Below are 16,251 nucleotides of genomic sequence, written 5' to 3' on the forward strand. Positions count from 1 at the left end.
AACAAAGGAGTCATTACACTGTGACTTCCCCACCTGGGATTCCTGTCCAGGCTCCCCACTCCATCATTGGCAAGAAGAAGAGGCACTGTTGTGCCAACAAGGAGAAGGATGGGGGAGAGTCTGAGAGAGGCCTCACCAGCAGCATCTACCTACAGGCACTTAAGTGAGGTGCCTAAATGACAGACCTTGTCAACCCAGGCTGCCTGTGCGGGGAAAAGAGAGAAGCTCCAACCCAGATATGGAGTTGCCCATCTCTTCTGACTAACGGCAGAGACCCAGAAAAACAACTCTGCCAAGTGCTGTGCTCCCTGAAGTGCCTAGCGCTAGGTGGGATGAACCTAGGCCTTAAGACACAGCTGGTTTTCTTGAAGACAGATGGGGTGAAAGGAAAAGGATGGGGCAGGAAAGGATTTCAAGCCTGAGAGGACATAAGCATGGTCTATCAGGAAGGTCTTGGTGCTCTTGGCACTGTCACCTCTTCTTGCTTCCAAGCTCTAAGTCTTGAAATGGATTGAAAGTGCTTTTACAGCTAATAACGCAGAGCTTTCGTAGTCTGTGTATCATACTTGGTAATTGTAAGGCTCTATATTGATTGTAGTGGAAAGAAAAGTCTAGTGTTGCATCCGAAGTAATTATTATAAAAGGCTATATACAGAAAAAAATTCAATTGCATTAGCCCTACAGAAAGTGACTTAAGGCATTTTACACAAAAAATATTGGGCTCTGTGAAATCTGTCTCACAAATGTATCAAAACAATTGTATATATTTTTCTGATCCTGTCCATGGTACATTACTTCTCTGAAGTTATAAAGCCATAAAGAACCTTTTCCTTAAAAGTTCAAACTCTGCCTTGCTACACTGCTATATACACACACACACAGTTATATGCTGCTAAATTATGTATCATTATAAGTAGTATTTGGAAATGAGAGAACTTGGCATTTTTCTTTGACTTTTGTTTTGATTGAAACTCTCCTAAAGCTGAAGCTGTATCATTTAGTTTCAGGTATGATCTATAAACAGGACCTATAGTCTTTTTTTTTTTTTTTTTTTTTTTTTTTTTTTTTTTTTTGGTGTCAGATTAGGCTGAAATGTTAAAATTGGATCTGTAGAAAAGCAGGTTTAATGTTTAATGAGATTTTCTCAACTCAGCCCTATTTCTGTGTAAAACCAATTTTATTCTAAACTTGACTTGCCTTCAAACAGCCCCTCTATCAACTCGCATTTAACTGTTTTAAATACTAATCTAGAAATACAGCATCAAAACTGGAGCTAACAATTTGCATGCTTTCAAGCAATGTTCATACATCTGGAGTCGTAAAAGTTTAACAGGCAACTATAAATGTCAATTGAAACCCAAATCAAGATATCTGACCTGTTTCAATAACACGCTTTCTTCGAATTTACTAAATGTAACAAAATTGCTAGTGGAAATTAAACGATATTGCCTACCAACAAAGCAAAGTAACCAGGAAGGAGTCTGTATGTAGATGTCCATCATTTTATGTAGTTTGAGATCTCTGAACATCTGAATGCAAGCTATTCATTTGTAAATGTGCTTTCAGATTAGGTAAAAGCTGGAAAGAAGCTTCAGAATATTTTGGAGATGCAAGTGCCCCCTTCCCCATCTACCACCATGTACATACAAATATTCAGAAACTATTTGCAAAATATTCAATATTCTTGCAGTCTCAAGCTCAACAATAGTATAAAGCTGAGATCTGAACTCCTCCAATTTCTCTTTGGATAGATTTTTAAGAGTGTTCATCACTCCACAGCTCATACAAGCAGACAAAGATTGACTGACTACTTAAATTTTATCTGTGTTATCTAAAGACTGTAACAGTTCATCTATAATTATGTTACATGCATATAATATAATATACACATAGCCAATAAGAAAGTAAATCAAATGAAACTGTAAATGTTAAAATAAAATGAAAGGAAAAAAAATAAATCCATCACCAAACCTCAAAACAATCAGCTACAGAATGGATGTGAAATGTTTCCTGACAGCGTTACCTGTTCAGTTAATCTTGCTACAGAAAATCTACAAATTCCTTGCCATTGGCTTTGCTGGCTCATCAGCACAGCAGACAGTAATGAAATAAAAATTACGTGCTATAGTTACAGGGAAGAAACAAAATTTTGCCACAACTGAATAAGTCAAAATATAATCTATAAACCGTAATGCTGCATTAGATTGAAAAAAAGAGTTATCAGGATTTATCTCAGGTGGTGAAGAACATGCTCCTGGCAGTATATGCTTGGAATGGATAATGAAAGGTAAAGGTAGGTGCTGCTAAAGCCTGGAAAACAAACAAACAAAAAAATCATAAAGAGAAGTGGACCAAATCTCTTTGTTGTTACATTTGTTGCCTGAAAATAAAAGAAAAAAGGAAAAAAAATAAAAAAAAAAGCTTGAAGTGTTACCAAAGGCATAGTGCTCTGGGAAAAGGAGATAGAAAATCCAGTGAGCTAAAATGACTGGAAAGATTTCAGCCCAGAGAAGAAAACAGTCATGGGGACACTGGTGACTTGAAGACAGACAAGGATGTGTGGTACACAGGAGGAGGGAGAGCCACAGAAAGCTTAGAAATGTTTATCATCAGAAAACACTCCTTTGCTAAAAAGGATTTTTTTTTTTTTCTTGAATGCACTAGCTTTGATGAAACATTAATTTTGAAAAATTTTTCAGGTCCAGGATACTTTGAGGGCAGAGAGGGGAGAAACACCACAGCTCACATATAACCTGGTGTTCAGTGGAATTTGGGAGACCCCTGCTAAACATTGCAAATCATTGGTTCAATGACTGGAGTTTGAGTTTTCTCCTAAGTCCACACGAGGGACCTCTTTAGTCTTGAGTAGAAAACTCACTGGATGTGTAATGGAATCAAGTTATTTTTGAGAGAATGCAAAGGAGTTGTGTTACAAAATAATTGATACTTTTAAGAAAAAGTTAGGAAAACACAGAAGTCTGCTTTAGGTAGTAAATTATTCCTCACACGCTGGAAGATAATTAGGCAAAGCACCTGGAAATGAAGACGAGAGAGAAAGAGATAGCTTGCAGAAGAGTAGAGAAACATCGCTGACTTGTGTTGTGTGTTTGCTGTGTACACGAGTGGGTGGTTTAAACTGGATAACACAGAAAATTCACAAACAGTAGGTCAAGGTAAGAGCTGGAGAGCAGTGAGGAGCCCTAGATGTCCCTTGTGTGATTTAACAATAGTTAATCCCTTACAGTCATGTGTCTGACTGGTGTCACTCTGAAGTCATTGCTCCTGTCACTTCACTCCTCAGTTGTCCCTCTAAACATCTTGGAAGAACACAGTCCCTGCTGGCGGGGAAAAATGGCCCTCCCAGGAGGGTCCTTGCCTCAGATCATCCGAGTGGTAGCTCAGCAGAGCCCTGAGAAAGGTTAGAAGCAGCTCCAGGAGGGAGAGCAACATAACAGTCTAAATGACTAGCACTTTGAGGAAGGTACATTTCTTCCCATCTTCCTTGCCACTTGGAACTAAAAACCTTACATATAAATATATATATATATATATATAATATATATATATATATATATTCATAAAATTGTACTTTTTAGAAATCTTCAGAGGAAGTAGATCTGTCTTCTCAGGAAATTTGGCATTAAGAGGTCTTCAGAGGTACTGACAGAAGGTACTCCACTATATCTAAGATAAATAGGTGACATTCTGTATCTTTTCTCTCTCTCTCTCTCTTTTTTTTTTTTTTTCCTAATGATGAATAGATACTTTTATTTTCCTCATCCTTTGCAAGAAAAAGGACAGCTTCTTTTGGTAATGCACCTGTTCTTAATTTGATAAACAAACTACACCACTGGATGCTGCCTAGTGATTAAAGCATGAAAATTCACGGATTTCCTGGTACCAGCATAAGGGAGGATAAATAAGCAGAAAAAATAATTTCAGCATGCCATGAGACAGAAGCCTTTCAACCATGTTGTGCTGTTAAGTATTGATGTCACATAATTAAAAATAAGTTGAAAGGAGAGCTGATTTAAACACTGTCTTATTTTCTATATAAACATCAATGGTTTGTTTAATGGTTCAAGCTAAGGACAAATCTATGTGACTTTCTTCAACTTCTGGGAAATTCAGAGACCTCAGCTGTGGGGAAGCTGGGCATGAAGACTGCAAGTGCTTTGGAGTAAAGTTTGGAAACACACATGAGGATGCTAATGTCACTTCTTAATGGACAATGTTGCTGTTTTTCTGAGAGTCAGAAAGACATCAAATATGAACAGCTTCCAGAAAGAAGGATTTACTTCACTCTGTCTGTTTATAGTCCAAATCCTTGTTTCACTGAAGCCAATGACAAAGCTCTTCTTTACTTCAGTAAGGGATGGGATGGAATTTTACACAAGTGCAATGTAGTGATTGCATGTGATGCACAATCAGAGCTGTAAACCATACAGTAAGTTCAGCAGAAAAAGTAGTAAGTACTAGCAGTGAATGCTTCACATTGCATTGATAAATAATCCTCAAGTGATTGTTTAGTTATATTGGTCAGCAATAGACTGCTGTAAAATGGTCTGACTAAATTAATTTGAGACTATCTCTCTTGCCTGATTCTAAAAGTTTATTTTAAAAGTCAATATTAAAGTTCTTGGTTCTCCATTAGGTTTCCTATGCTTTTTCTTGGATGAGAAAAGGGTTAATATCATACTGCTTATCTTTCAGGTATACTGTTATCATGACACTATGGTCTCTATCAGTATTTTTTCAAAAAAGAGTCAGAATTACACATGTTAATATGATAATCACAGACCATGTGAGTAGCTGGAATGGAAACATTGCCCTATTTGGTGCATCACCTGCCCCAATTTTCTTGAAAGTATACGTTGCTGTTCTATTGCATTTTGACAACATATTCTCAACCCCACAGCTAAGTCATAGCCTTTCAATTTCCCTTTGAAATTAGGGCTTTTGTAATGCTATGTTTTACTGGTGTTAATTCTATTCATTCTCATCTGGCAGGTTTGAAAATGTGTGGGTTAATATAGTAAATACTAGCCTTGTGGTTTGAGAAATGTTAATTTATTCTTAATATCTGCAGTCTGTCCAGACATTTATTTCCATAATGAAACTGTAGAAACCTGATTTTTCCATGAGAATTATTCTACAATTTCCTGTATTCAATTTTAATGGATTATCTTCGGGAGTGAATAAAAAATGAAAAACACAACTCACATTAGTGCTGTAATTTATTTTTTTTTATGTTGAAGCAATAAAAAAAAATTTGGTGAATAAGTATAGTTACATTTGATAATGATTCAGGGTCAGTTAGCAAAATGAAGGCAAATGCTGCCTGCTGAGATGGTGTACATGCAGCCCACCTCCCGAGAACAGCTCTTGCTCGTAGCCATTTTGCATGGAAGCAGCTCAAACAGGTTCACGCAGCTGTGGGAATGTACAGCTGTAATGATCCTTCCTAAAATCACACAGAACTGGGCTGATTTGTATGACCGAGAATTAGATTTTGTGAGCTTTCTGTGGACAGAGGTCTGTGATGCTTTTAGGGAACTGGGATAGATCAGCCCTTAAGAGAACCCCAGGGCACAGGTTCTTCTGTTTTTTCTCTTTAGTGGGAATTTTCTATCTTCTATTTTCAATTCTTTCTGATTGTCTTTTCTGAAATGCCTAAGATGTAGCCAGACCTCAGGTAGTCTGCCTTACAGTTACAGGAGTATGCAGAATCAACAGTAAAAAAATCTGCAGTATACTAAACACTAAAAATTTGGGGACAATGCGAAATCAAATTAATTAATGATAAAATGGAAAACCTCACAGGGTTCTTTAGCACTGGCTATGTTATTCATTACGTCTGATTTTCAAAGAACCTCCTCTTTAAAGAATATATAAAGGCAAGAACCGGGTTGCACAGCATAAAGGGTTTATACAGTAAAAGGATTTTTCCTTAGAAATGGTGTCCTTTTTCTTGAACAGGTAATTGTCTTCTTTATTATTCCTTTACCAGCTGTTAGCAGAAGAGAAATATTTGAATTGTGGCACATGAAAAAATTACCTTAAAAGAAGACTTATTGGATGTAAAGGAGGTGCAAATAGAAGTGCTAGAAATTATGTAGATTCTCGCATTTATGAACATGACTGTTCTTTCTTTTCTTTCCTTCCTCCCCAATTTCATTTGCTCTGTAGATTTAATAGCTCTCTTAATCTCAGAAAAATACAACTTGTAAAGAGAATATTCAACCTTCTGGGACTATTAAAGAAATGTATGCCTAATACTTCATGCAAAGGGATCTCCATCTCCTGACAAGATATTGCCATGCATAGTAGAAAAATAAACAAAAGAATAATATGAAAGACATAAATTTCTGACAGAACTCCCACGAGACAATCACATTTCAGCAGAGATCAGTTGGGTTTATTTACCAGCAGTTCATAAGATTCAGCCCAAGCAGAGCAGGGCCCCTCCTGCAAGCTCCCTGCTAAGACATTTAACCCCCCTCCAAGAACAGCCCTCAGCAGGCCCCTAGTTCCTAGCAATCCCTCTTACTCCTTGCCCATGATCCATGGAGGTCCACAAATAGCTGAGGGCACACTGGACCCAGTTCACACACCAGATCATCAAACCCACAGTCATCAGATCAGCTAACCCCAGGCCAAGGCTAATACAAAGACCCCTGGAGTCCACCTGTGTGAAGCAGCTACAGTGGAGGACCTGCCTCGGGGGCTGGATTTCATTACCTGTCAATAAACTTCCAGGCCCAGAATAAGCTGATGGAAATAGTATCAGTTGCCATGGAATAAATACACAATGGGACAATAAAAATGAGACTTAGTTTGTCCTGAAACAAGGTTGCTGAGGAGGAATAGCACAAAAAAGGATGTGTATACAGGTAGAAAGAGATGGACCAAGGGAGTTTTGTTTTAAAGGACTCTCCTTGTATTCAAGTTCAGGAAAAAAAACACAAACAAACAAAAATACAAAAAAACAAAACTCAAAGAGAAGATCCTCTGCTCAGTACCTGCTGCACCATGGTCAACAAAAAAGCCTGTGAGAATTGGCTTAAACACTGCTTAACTTTCTATTAAGTGCTGAATCATGAGGTCCTCTCTAGAGTGAGCCATCAGAGCATCAGGAAACACTGCTAAGGCTAGTGTAAGACATACATGGTCTGTACATCTAGCCAGTGACTCCTGCACATGAGGTTGGGCCAAGAATAGATCATTATACTGTAAAGTAAACAAATGAAAAAAAAATTACTTTTTATTTTAGACATACTGTATAGAAAATTTGTAAATACTTTTTGGTAAAAGTGCTTAAGTATCCTTTATCCTAATGTGCTGTGTGTTTTCTCCTTTAATTTTGTGCCTAAATCGATAGCTAATTATAATTTGACAAGAGGTTGCAATGGATATGATCTACCTGCTCCGTTGTTAAATTGTTATGTGGTTGGATGACTTTGCAATGTTTTCATAATTTGTCTATACCATTTCCAGAGTCACCATAAGAATCAGGAAATGAGTTTCTGGTGAATCATTTCAGCACCACACAGAATTGTCACAGGAGCCCTTTGTCTGTGGCTGATGAAGGAGGGAAGTCTTTGATGTCTAATTGTTGACACTCATTTGTCCAGGATTTGAATAGCTTCCATCTCAGGTCTTACAACCAGACTCAAATCACGAAAACTCTATCCAGGACCACAGCCATCCAAACAATGAATATTAAAGCAACGTATCCTTGAAGAATCTGTGAGTAAAATTGCCTTCACAAATGACATCTATCTCCTTCTCTAGGCCTATCACACAAACTCCCATGCTCACACAAATACACAAAGATGAGAGAGGTTTTCTCCCCCACCCTGCAAACCTGTTAAGAAATGGACAACTGGATATGTAAAAAAATCTCTTCTTTGATTTTCATGCTGACCAGTCATTAAAGGGTTGCTTTTCAGAGTAGCACAAAAAAAGAAGAGCTGGTTGACCAAACATTTTTTTTTTCTTTACAAAGAAGTGTCAACCCTGAGCTTGTAATTAAGAAGTTAAAATCTGTGATTTATATATATATATTTATATATATAAAAATAGATGATCATACTAAGACTAAAAAAGTGAAAGAAATCTCCATGTCAGTACTATATACTTGTTTGTTCTGAAAGTTGTAGAAGAAATCCTTGTGATACTGAAATTAACTGATATGAAAGATGTAGTTAGATGTGAAACACACTATTGATCCGGTCGCTGTTGTTAGTCCATTAGAGAATTGCCATCTTGGTAGGATAATAAACATAGTAGCAGAAAGTCCTAATCGATGTCAGAACAGTGACAAAAGGAAGGAGATTTTATCACAAGAGATTATTTTCTGTCCAAACCCTTGAGGGGAGATTTATCAGGAAATTTGTTTAGCATTACCACCACGGCTGATGGTGAGCTATGTGGATATCTGTGCCAATTGTATAACATGGATAAATACTAAAAGAAGCTAGGCAAAATCGTGCTACTACTCTTTTTTTTTTTTTCTTTTTTCTTTTTTTCCTGTGTCTTAAGATTTAAACCCTAAGAAATTGTAACATGATATTCTGAAGCTAGTGGAGTTACTGTCATACTAAAAGATAAACTTATTTTTCAACTTTCTATACCTTCATACCAATCTGATGTGGTTGGCAGATGGAGTGCAAGACATTCACCGTTGAGACAAACTTTTGTGTCGGAAAAAAATCCAGACTGCCTTCCTATAGCAATGATCATTCTGATGACGTGAATCATCCCACAGAAGTTCCTAAAAGAAACCTGACTGTCAGTGAAGAACAGTTGCATTTTTTTTTTCTTTCTTGTCTTTTGTGTTGATTTTCAGTTGAAATGCAGCAGACTTGAGTTAGGCCCAATTCAGAAAGAAAACTCTTTTCTTGGTTTCCCCCCCAACACTTTTTTTTTTTTTTTTTCTCATTAGGGAAAAAAAAAATCACTGTAAGATCCTTTTACTTCTGCAGCATAAAGGAAATGAAGCTCAAAAAGTCTCCTGTAATAAAGATCTGAGAAAGAATTCTCTCAAGAGTGGATATTGTCTTCAGAGATATCTGCAAAAAACAGGAAGCAGTTCAGTCTGGCACCTGGTACTCTTTGGGAAAACAAAAAGGGAAGCAGGTTGCAGTACTGCTCTCTTCTCATAGAAAACTGCAAGTGTTTGTGGCATGGTCCATCGTCCAAGAGTGTAAGAAAAGAAGGAAGTTGGCTGTTTCTGTAGCTAAAACACAGTTTCTCTGACCAGATCCAGGATTATCTCCATTGTCTCTGCAGTATGAGGCTGATGAAGATGATGATCAACATCTGCAGCGATCGGCCAGGCTGTGTGGCTGAAGCCTCCACCTCCCTCCTGTCAGAGTCGACAGGCGGTGCTTCGGTTGTGATGAAGTCGAACTCGGTGGGACAGATGTCATCCGTACAGCCGCTTCCACTGCCAGAGCCACTGGTCTCATCACCTGGTGCAAAGGAGTTAGGAAAATAGGGTGAGGGCCCTGGGTTAAAACTATTTTCCCTTTCTTTGTTCCCGTCTCACCCAGTGCCCTGGTGGGGATGAACATAATGGGAAAGCATTTGGGGTAGTAACTTTCATTCAATAAATCATCCGAATGAAAGCTGCTGTGATTTAATTAGGTGTTGAAATGCCCTTCTGAAAAAGGATTGGACTCCCTTAATGGAAATTAATGGAAATACTGCATAATGGAAAACCCTCAGTGTTTTGATGCACTTGATATGATGATAAACAAGAGAAGCAAAAGAAACAAATATGTAATTGGGATTTTGTGGAAAAGAGTAAGACTTTTTTATGTTGTCAGAAACAGGGAGCACAAACACAAAGCCATTTAAAATGGAAATGATTTATAAATGCATTTCAAAAATATGCTTATTTAATGACAGCTAATGGTTTCTTACTTGTATCCTGGAAGTTGACGTCATTGCCGTTATATGCGTTCTTCAGTTTGTTAGTCATGACACGTAAAGCCATGATTTGTTGTCGAATGAAGGTGTCTGGCCTTGTGATGTCCACATCTACTTCTGGATTGTTGATTTGGTTGGTCAAGCCATCATTCATAATTTCAGGCAAGTATCTATATGGTAGGGTGAATGATTAGTTTGAATGCAGTATATTGCAGAAATAGACCGAAGAGTAAATGCTGTATGAAGTAATTTGACACCAATAATGATTATGCAGTTCTTTAACAGCTCCACTGAAACCATGTTAAAAATATGTTTTTAATTTTACAGGCTCTAAAGGCCTGTAAAAGGCCTCTCTTTTAAGCATCCTGGCTGTGTTTGGAAGCAGAAAGGATTTAAGCTCTCCAACCTCATAACTATTCACATACTCCCCAGCACATGCAATGACTGTAACTTACAGAGGAGATTCACTATTCAGCAGTAAGTCACTGCACATCCTGCACTGATATGAACAGTTGTGCACTAAGTTAAGCATCCAGCCATGTATTCTTCTGTTTATATTCTTGGTGCTTAAAAATTAGGAACTCCTTTGTTATAAATATTGTATTTGTTTTGAGATAGTTCAGAAGCCAATCTTGAGGTCTTACGCTCTCCTTGATTAAACGAGGCACTTAATTCATTTTCTTCTCCAGTCCTTCCTCACATTCTTTTTTTGACCACAGTGAACTCCAGCACATCTGACATCCAGACCTATAAATGGCAGTGTGAGTTCACCAGACTCTAGCTTTTTCAGACTATTTCATTCAGTCCTTATTCCTTGGGCTATGCTTGCATCTCCCACACACTTTGTGCATAACATATTTAAGGTATGGCATTTTCTATCCATCCACACATCTGAAACTTTTATTCAGGCTCCTAGCTTATCTTCTCTTGATTACTGCAGCATTCCCTTCTATGACCTTGGCAAATGCAGTCTTATGCTGCTCACAGGGATCAAGAGTGTTTTTGCAGATATCTCTCTCCTAGAAAATCAGCCTATTCCTCCAATCATTCTACAGTAAAAGTCTTCATCATCTTTTGTTAAGTATGCACACTTTGTCCCCTGCTGCTCTCTGTACTCATAGGTACTCCTTATAGACATCTGCAAAGCTACCTTATTTCTGACTTTGAATTGCTGTAAAAAATTATCTGTGCCTTTTACTGCTGCTGGGCTGATAAAAGGCGGACATTATTCTCTGTGCTGGCATTGTATCCTGAGAAAATACTGTATCACTGCTTCCCTGTTCTCTCTTATCTGTCTTTTTTAATCTACTTTCTTTGTCTCATATTTAGGTTGCAAGGGATTTGGGGCAGATATACCCTTTTCTCATGTTCATTATCAGGTTATGGTGTATTTTGTAATTAGTCTACAAAACAGGCTATCCTACTGATGTCTGTGGAACTCCTCATGTGCATGAGTACAACAGTCTAGTCTACTAATGGCAAACCTTCATGATGTATGGTGCCAAATGTAGTTTAAAAGTATTTTACTTCTTTCTTACCAGTGCCAACCTAATTTGCTATCTATATTCAAATTTGGCCCTGGTGCCAGTGTTCTGTTTGTACGGGTCTGGAAAATAAATATATTCCTTAAAAACAACTGTGAAAGTATGGGAGAAGAAATGACTTTCTACTGAAGTCATGGTTAAGCGAAAATAAGTTTTATATTGCTTCTGGAGATTCACAGAATGATGACTGCTTTGCTGAGCCAGGGAAGGGTTTAGTCTCATCATAATAGGTGCTTGCTTCACAAGATGAGACTCATTTGTCATCAGTGGCCTTTGAAAGCTTACATGAGAATAATCCCAGGGGAGTGTGAACACAGAAGAACGAAACATGACTGCCAAAACCACCCAGCCTCAAACTGCATTTCTTGATGTTTCACTGGTACCATAACAAGAAATAACAGTGCTTTAGGGATCTCTTGTGGTACAGTTTAAACTACATAGAGAATACAGAGCTACCTCCCCTAGTACAAAGGACTGCAGACTGCAATGTTATGAATCACCAAAGATAGAAATTGGAAATAATTCTGCAGAGCTGCCTGGAGGCAGAGGGATGGAGACCTTGGCATGCAGGAAAGCTCTGAGCTGCAAAGGAACAGCACCTCCATCTGTCACACGTCTCTACAAATGAAATGGCTGCTGTAGATAAATTACTCGGCCTAGAAGTAAATCAGTGACTTCAAGGTGCAGTTGATTAAAAAAGTAAGAATATAAGTATTGCCCTACCAGCTTGGAGAAGATGTTGATCTTTCCCAGTATCTTGTCCATAACAAAGGCCATAGCTATTAGCAGCTAAAAGTGATCTTAAATCTCTGAGCATTTTGTGTATTTTTTTTTTTTTATAAAGAGTTAGCTGCTTTTTATAGCAAACCATCCGTGAGAAGATATGGCTAGCTGTGAACTGCAGTTCACAGGCTTTCTTTGACTGATTTATGTTTGATTTCCTCTTGTCTTATTCTCAATAATAAAAAGAAGAATGTACTGACTTCTTAAGTAAGCTTTTTATATGGAAAGAATATGAGCTAGTTTGGAGACTTAATGTGGTAAGAGAGTGCTCTGGTGTTTGCTTTTTATTGAGGTTCATATTCTACACTGCAATCAGTGTGGGTCAGATGTCCTTCTGAAGATCATCTAACTTTAAATGTGCCAGTCCAGTCTGTTGTAGAAAGTGATTTCAATCTGTCACCCCCTGCCAGTATCCGCATCGGGATCTGATGATCCCCAAAATATTCCTGGCATGGAGGAGCTACAACTGCTTTCAAAGGAAAAACTGCAGTAAATGATATACAGAAGAGATGTTTTAGAACTTATTGGAAAATACAGATGGTTTTACATGAAGTGTTGGGGATGCAGAAGCAACAGCTGCATTACAGTAGATTTGTAAGAGAAAACATTTCTACATAGGGAAAATATAAGATGTGATGGAAAGCTTTGTTTCAACATAAGCTGGGCTTGACTATTCGATGTATAATTATCAAATAAGGTGTGTAAATCTAGTCTTTACTGCCTAAATCTGTTTTTAAGTTAGATGGGTGTTAACAGGGTTCTACAGGGAGCATCACACAGATCAATTCATCAAGCTTTAAGCAAATTCATCGAACTTCAGGCATTTTAAAATCATATCAGCATGGCTCAGAGAAGTTTTTATATTAAGCACACGAAACTGTGATCCAACATGAATTATGTAGACATCTAATTTTGGCACAGATGTCCCTAGATTTCTGGTATTGTATGTGATGGGGAAGGATGGGTGCCAACAAGTACTGCTAGCCCCCAAGGTGTGCTCTCCAGGGTGGTTCACCTCTCATGAGAATGGTCTGGTGCATCTTAACCTAGATGGGCAAGTTAGCCATACTGAATGTAGATCGCAAGAAATCCATTACCATCTAATTACCTAAAAGTTAGGTGGATACTTAAAATCACAGGTAAATAAACCTCTTGGCATTTATGGCAGAAAAGGAAAAAAAAATAGAGTTAGGCTGAGAACTCATCTTTAGGTTTCTGTAGATAACAAAACTTGTATGTCTACATACAGGTGTGTGAATATGAGCAGAGCCCCACTCTCACCAGATCTAGTCCTCATGAGGTCATAAAATCATAGAACCATTAAGGTTGGAGAATACCTCCAAGACCATCTGGTCTGACTATGTCTGACTAATGCAATGACCAATGACCAATGCATGACTAATAATCTAGCCAACACTAGCCAGAGGCATATTCACCAGTGGTGTGGGGAGAGGTGTTGGGGTCCTACATGTCTTTGGCCAGATGACTAATTCATTAGATTTCATCTGCTGGGGTTTAGTTTCACAAACATAGACATCTGGTACAATTTCAGTTGCTCTGGGTTATTCCTCCTCTTTTCTGGTTACCAGCCCTGAAAGGTGAGGCTTTCCCACAGGTCTTGCATCATATCTATAGGCTTGATGGGGAGGTCTTGGATGCTTGGAGCATCTAACATGATGTTAGGTGCCTTTCTTTAAGCAGGTGTGTTGAGTGTTGGGTGCTGAGTGTCACTTTATCTAAAAGGTGTCCCCCTTGGTGTCCTGCTATTACTCCGGTAGGGTTTGGATATCTCATATGTCTGGTGTCTTATTTGCCAGCTTCATGCAGATATCTTCATGACAGCATCTCACATAGCAGTAGCTAAAAGTGTTTAGGCAATTGCAACACTGACTGGATGTTGGGGCTCTATTCAGGCACCTTAACATTGGTGATTTTTTAATTGCTCTAGCAGGTCTTGCCCCATCTCTGGCAGGTAGTCTCCCATGTCATATCTGTCTACTCTAGCTTGGACAACACATTTGACTCCTTATTTTCTGTAAGCTCACTCACAGGCATCTGTATTTAAATGTGTGAATTTACATGTCTGAATGTGAAGCTGAATTCTGTCTTCATTACTGAACTGGTTTACCTACTTCCTCAGGGAAAGAAAAAGAAAAAAAAGCAAAAAAGCTTATATTGAATGTAAATATATTTGAATTGTTTTTCCTTTTTTAGAGGACTGGTACAGATATGGAAACATGCAGCCCAAGGTGTTTCTTGAGTGGCAGTCTCTGAGAAGCATCCCAGCACATGTTCTGACAGAAGCATTTTGATGTGTGCAAGGTAGGGTTAAGTTGCACTGAATTGCAAGACTTGCCTTGGGACCACTTTTTGACAGAAGATTTGTTGCTGGCTGGGCAAAGTTGTTGCACACAGCTGCTTTTGCTGCAGTTCTGTAAGTGGAGACACCCCTGTGAATTTAAAGTTTTGTTGCTGCTTCTGCTCTCATTAATGATCTCTTTGTGTGCCTGGCCATTACAAGAGCTGTATGCCCATTATAAATGAGAAAAAACCCACAAACCAAAATCATGCCAACCTGAATCTTCGCATTCTCCTAGCAAAAGAACAAATAAAAAAAAAGCCCAAACCCAACGTTCTTAGTCCTCTGACTATTGAGAGGCTGAACAATGCTGTTTGTTTTCTGCTGTTTGCTCCTTGTTCGGCTGTGTCAGGAGTTTAGTGTAATTTACATTGTTTTCTAAAATATTAATGCTTTCTGTTCCTCTTAGCCTTTCTGCAGTTCTTGCTTGTCTCAGCAGAGACAACAAAAATGTTTTTTGGCACACCATAGCCAAGCACCACAAAGCCTATTTAAAACCACTCTCTCTCCCTCTCCCCCCTCCTTTAATATCAATTTAATGTTCTAGGGTGTTTGCTTCCTTTTTACATCTAAAAATGACTGATAAATCTTTCAGATCATTTACATAAAAGCTTCAGCTATCAAAAAACAAAACAAAATAACAAACCAAAACCCCAAAACAAAAACAAAACCACAACACACACACGCACACACACACACACAAAAAAAAAAAAAAAAAAAAAGGAATATTCTGTTTTTTAAAAGACATCTGCCTTTAAGGGCAATGTTTTCCATATTTTGCCATCATGCCAGCTGCTTGCAGTAGAACTGGAGCATCCCACCCTGGCAGTACTGGAGTTACTGGAGTTTTTCCAGGTGCCCACAACTGTAGGCAATACGGCACAAAATGCAGCACAGGCTTACTCAGGCTGAGATGAGTGTAGGCAGTCACAGCTGGTCCAGAACGATAAGTGCAGTGGAAAACTAGCTTGTTTGGCTAACTAGATCACCTCATCTGAATCTGTTTGCTCAGGACGTAACCCTCAAAGGATGTTTTCAGTATTTTAATAATTTCTTAACCATGTTGGAGCAAAGCTTGAGGAGCCAGAAGGAGAGGGAGAGAATAGTTCATCTGCCAATTTTTTTTTTTTTTTTCAAGAAGCCACAAAAATAAACTAGGGCCAGCAGTTAAAAAAGGCAGTTTTTGCACTTACCAAGAAGTGATTTTTTCACACTTCCACTGGTGGCACTAAATGGTTGTCTTTGCCTACCTGGATAAAGCACATTCAGCTCATTCTATTTGCAAGCCTTGCTGACCAGCAAGGAGTCACTTGCCCAGGGCAGGCACTGCTTCTTCCCAGCTGAGATTCACCAGGATCTCTGCAAGGGGAGTATGTGCTCACCTACATGTAGCACGACGAGAAAAATGGAAAAATTCACGCTGGCTGAGACATGGTCCTTGCTCATTTTGATGAAATACCATTTAGTATTGTATTAGACATTGAAAATTGTAGTGTGCCTATTTTTTTAAGCTTTCTCTTTTTCTCTTTAGCTTTCTTTTATCTTATAATTACTGCCTGCCTTATCTACCTGTTTACTTGTTCTTGACACCATCTCTCATGTAGGTTGGTTAAACCCAGTTGGCTGAAG

At 38.4% G+C, this 16,251-nt stretch overlaps 1 protein-coding gene across 2 annotated transcripts in view; it reads right to left on the reverse strand.

Moving 5' to 3' along the window:
* Nucleotides 1-3,611: 3,611 nt before the first annotated feature.
* GPC6 (glypican 6) overlaps nt 3,612-16,251 on the reverse strand; it is an 815,893-nt gene continuing 803,253 nt past the window's right edge. For both annotated transcript variants that reach the window (XM_027443165.3, XM_072032457.1), the window contains exons 8-9: nt 9,931-10,106; nt 3,612-9,476 (exon numbers count right to left, since the gene is read on the reverse strand). In XM_027443165.3, coding sequence (XP_027298966.2) covers nt 9,274-9,476; nt 9,931-10,106 — 379 coding nt within the window. In that variant the 3' untranslated portion in view covers nt 3,612-9,273. The remainder of the gene's footprint in view (nt 9,477-9,930; nt 10,107-16,251) is intronic.

Source organism: Anas platyrhynchos, chromosome 1, assembly GCF_047663525.1.
Source record: "Anas platyrhynchos isolate ZD024472 breed Pekin duck chromosome 1, IASCAAS_PekinDuck_T2T, whole genome shotgun sequence".
Lineage (NCBI taxonomy): Eukaryota > Metazoa > Chordata > Aves > Anseriformes > Anatidae > Anas > Anas platyrhynchos.